Source organism: Quercus suber, unplaced genomic scaffold (assembly GCF_002906115.3).
Source record: "Quercus suber isolate HL8 unplaced genomic scaffold, Cork oak 2.0 scaffold_274, whole genome shotgun sequence".
Lineage (NCBI taxonomy): Eukaryota > Viridiplantae > Streptophyta > Magnoliopsida > Fagales > Fagaceae > Quercus > Quercus suber.
Window position 1 is genome coordinate 314,161 of NW_027069730.1, and position 4,177 is coordinate 318,337.

A 4,177-nucleotide genomic window follows, 5' to 3' on the forward strand; every position below is an offset into this window, starting at 1 on the left:
AAAGTAGAACAATATTCATTTTGCATCATATCTAAAAGATTTCAAATACCTAGTGTGAGCTTTTTAGGTCCTTTGCATTTGCATCAAGCTTTCCATATTTCCCTTTTTAGATAAATTCACACCAAAAATACTATAGTTTAAAAAAAAAAAAAAAAAAAAAAAAAAAAAAAAAAAAGAAGATAAACTACAATACCTCGCCTCATTGGGTAAGGTACTATAGCTAAATATTTCCTTTTAAAAATATTTTCTCTAACATCTCTCTCTCTGACTCTCAAGATCGAGCAAGGAGCAAACTACCTAGAACTGGAGCTTGCGATTTGGTCCTTCAATTCGATAAACGCCTATTCGGCCCCAATCTCTCGAACTGAGTTGAATACGATGACAAACGAACGTCCTTCGAGTAGATAAATTCCTTTGGAGAAGATGAAGGCAGAAACTGTTTCTTCTTTGAAGATGATGGTGTTTTTGTCTTTGGTTCCTTTGATAGAAGGCCAATAAGAGATCTACTGTGCATTGACTTTAGATGACCATTTTAACATGCCAAGCCTCTTGTGAAGGTCTATCCTGCAGACTGCTGGAGCTACTTAAGAAACTACTTGCCCCTCCAAATCATAACTCCCTTCCTCCATGAAAATTCATGGACTTGAGCCACGAATTAGAGCTTGAAGTGATAAGTCGAGTTATTTGTTGTGGATGAGGATAAATATATAGCATATTTCTTAAGCTTTGCTTGATTCTCAGTCATGGATTTTAAAGATTTTTCCTTGTATCAAAGATTTAATTTGGTCTTTGTAAGAGAAAAAGAGACGTTGATCTAGCAAGTATTAGTGAAATTGATGCCCAGCATGTGGGTAAGTGTAGAAAAGGTATATTTGACCTTGTAAATGTGTCATACTCTCCATTTGTTGAGATTTTGTTTTGTCCCTAACCAACAAATGAAGCTTTATTTCTTTTTGTCTCTTAAACAGTTGGGTTTGGGCTTGAATGGTTGGGCCTTGTTCAAATAGGTCCAATGCTTTGATGTGCATGGGCTTCACAACTTGAATAGCCCAAATTATTTAACTAGCCCATTTTATGAAAGCTAGGGCTATTACTCGGGAAGCCCATCCCATGAGATATGAGAAAAATAAGGTCATGAGCCCTGATTTGTGAACTAGCGAGATTTAGACCTTGAACACATTTCCCGAACTAGCAAGATTTAGGCATTAAACCCTTTTCGTTAAGTACCAAGGTTTCGCTTTTGATCTCAATCTGTGAAGTATTGGGCTTTAGGCTTTGAGCCTATTGCGTGAAGTGGGGAAAATTAAGTAAGTCACGATCTTTTTTTTTTTTTTTTTTTTTTTTTTGAGCAAAGTAGTAAGTCACGATCTAATTTGTGATGTGAAGAAAATAGAAATTTATGCCCAATCCATGAAGTCAATAAATAACATGGATTATGAGCTCAGTACATGCTATTGAATATATATGAGTCAGGAAAAATAGCGTATGTGCCAAGCGCATAAGATACCATTTCCTGTGAATTGTGAGTTCATCTTATAAATTAAAGAAGGTATGGATTATGAGCCCAATCTAGAAATATATAGATTCTTGGCAAGAAACCTCAATCCGCATAGTGATATAAAATATAAGCTTTTGGGGGCTTTAAAGAAATTTAACCAAAGTATCATTATTTCTTACTTTAAAATAATATTGACGCGGTGTGGAATGCCCAATAAAATTGGGACATGTGGTGGGAAAAAATACTTTTTGTAAGAACTAATACAAGAATGCATATCATAAGACTGAGTTTTTATCAAAACAAAAATTTATAATAAAAATGATCAAATTAATAATTTTTAAAAATAGTGAAACTTCTATTATAAAATGCGGTGCCAATAATTCCCTTATTTTTGTTATTGCAATTTTATTGGTTATTTGTGTGGATTATATATATACCTCTCACAAAAAGTATAACATTTCTTTGATTATTTGTGAAAGTCTAAACAAGCCCTTGCAAATACGTGAAAATCAAAGATAATATAAAATCTACTCTTACAAAAAAAATATGGAGCCAAATATTCCCCTCAATAAATAATTCAACATTTTATTTATTATCTATGAGCAACTACTATTTCCCTCAAAGATATCTCCTTTGAACTTGATCTACCATCTGTTATAATTGAGGGAGATTCAGAGGTCATCATCAAAGCTCTGAGAAGTGTAGATGAATCTCTCGCCTTCTTTAATCATTTGATTGCTTCTGCAAAACAATTTACATTTGCCTTTCGTAGTATATCTTTTTCCCATACTCGTAGATTAAGTAACTTTGTAACTCATAACCTATAAGAATGTGAGACATATATGCTAATGGTTTAATTGTGTGGATAGTGGATGTTCCTCCACACTTTCATCATGTACTTCTAGCTAATTATAGTTGAGTTTTTTTTAATAAAGTTTCGAGATTTTCCTCTCAAATAAAAAAAAATTATTGCCCTTACAAAAAATATATATACACCCTAACAAAAAAAAAATATATATATATATATATATATACACTTTCAGTTAGGGCGTCCATATTACCCTTACAAAAAATTATGACGAGACTATTTTCTTCCAACAAAATCTACAATCTTGACAATGCGATATGCCATTTGTGACCTTTTTTTTTAACACAAAATTTTGCATTTTCATCAAATATTTGTGAGGGTTTTCTTTTACCTCACAAAAACATGCTGTATCGGTGCTCATAAAGGTTTCCACCAGAAGCCATTTTTTTAGTGAAATCAAGCAAATTAAGTAAGTGGAGTCTACCATTCTTTTTTGATAAAAATTCCACGATTCTTTAATACATAACAGTTTTTTTATTATTCATAAAGGATAGATATTACATTATTTTTACATGAGACACCATACTCGTAGGCTACTCAGTTGGGCTCTTTATTTTCTCATACTTATTTATTTCTTATTGTGCAAGTTACAAGGGATCTTTCTCCTTAATTATCATTTGAGTTGATGTTCAGTGATTGATCCTTTAATTCTGCAAAAAACCAAATACAAAAATTAGTAAAGAATTGTGTAATCTTAGAGATATATTGAAAAATTTTAAATAAAAAAGAAAAAGAAAAAGTAAACTAATAACTTTTACACAAAAAAGAGAAGTAAATTAATTCAAACCATATGCCGCTTATTATAAATATTATTTGCAAAGAAACATATCCATTAAAAGGAAAGAAATTGAGAGAGCTTTGGTCCTACAGTCCTAGATGGCTAGACCCATATTAATGTTATAACTAATTTTATAGGAGTAATCATAATAAAATTGACGTTTTAAGTTTAAATTCTACAATATCTACAATAAAAGTCTTGTGTTAATAAATGTGGTTTGTATCACATAAAATGTTATTGTCATAATTAGTGACACTACTTGCCTTCCTTTTTTCACATTTGCAGTTATCATTGTCGCTGTCACTCTCGCTGCTGCTGCTGCTGCTGTCGCTGCTATGACCAGAGAGGCCATCTTTGATCTTCTGTAAAAGGTTCCTCCTCTCTTTCTTCTTGTGCTCACCTCTCTTCTTGGTGTTTCCTTCACATGTCATGCCATTAGTTGCATGGGTCTGGCTCATGCATTGAGTACTCTGGGCTTTGGCTAGGCCCTGGTCCAATTGCTTGGTCTGGGTTTGGCTGTAGCACTGTGTCTGGGTTATGGACATTATGTGGTCTGGGATTATGGACTGGGATTTGTACTGGGCCTGAATCTCAGTCTGGCTAGCTATCTCAGGCACCTTTTGGCCCAATGAGTTTTCATGGCATTTTTGCTGACAAATTTCGTTGCTGGGTTTGTAGCACTGCATTGAGGCCATGGCAATTGAGGCTTAAAAGGTTCTTTACTTTGTGTAATTTTTCTTTAGGTCTCTTGTGGGTTGCTTGGTCTTCAAATGCCATGAGTTGGGGGTCTTATATAGGCAAGGGATTTAGTGGGATCCATCAATTTCTAATGTTATGTCACTCTTTGAATCCACTTTTGCAAGATGGGCTTAAAAAAACAGGCACTTATTCTGTCAGTACAAACTTGAAAATGTGGTCTGCTTTTTTTTCTGATTCACCCACCGAATAAGTTCCAAATTTATTTTTAATGGTTAATGTCAATGTCCAAGTAGCTCTCCACCTTAAGTTTAGTCTTCCACTCAGGGAAAAAAAT

At 33.6% G+C, this 4,177-nt stretch overlaps 1 protein-coding gene across 1 annotated transcript; it reads right to left on the minus strand.

The window, feature by feature from the left end:
- Nucleotides 1-2,817: 2,817 nt before the first annotated feature.
- On the minus strand, nucleotides 2,818-3,915 carry LOC112023876 (uncharacterized). Its single transcript, XM_024056500.2, has 2 exons — nucleotides 3,408-3,915; nucleotides 2,818-3,016 (listed from the first exon to the last, which is right to left on the minus strand). Exons 1-2 carry the CDS (start codon nucleotides 3,837-3,839, stop codon nucleotides 3,011-3,013), a joined length of 438 nt encoding a protein of 145 aa, XP_023912268.1. The 5' UTR covers nucleotides 3,840-3,915; the 3' UTR covers nucleotides 2,818-3,010.
- Nucleotides 3,916-4,177: the final 262 nt, after the last annotated feature.

Excerpts from the sequence above, each read along its gene's own strand:
- LOC112023876 (XM_024056500.2), bottom strand. The coding sequence starts at position 3,839 with ATGGCCTCAATGCAGTGCTACAAACCCAGCAACGAAATTTGTCAGCAA.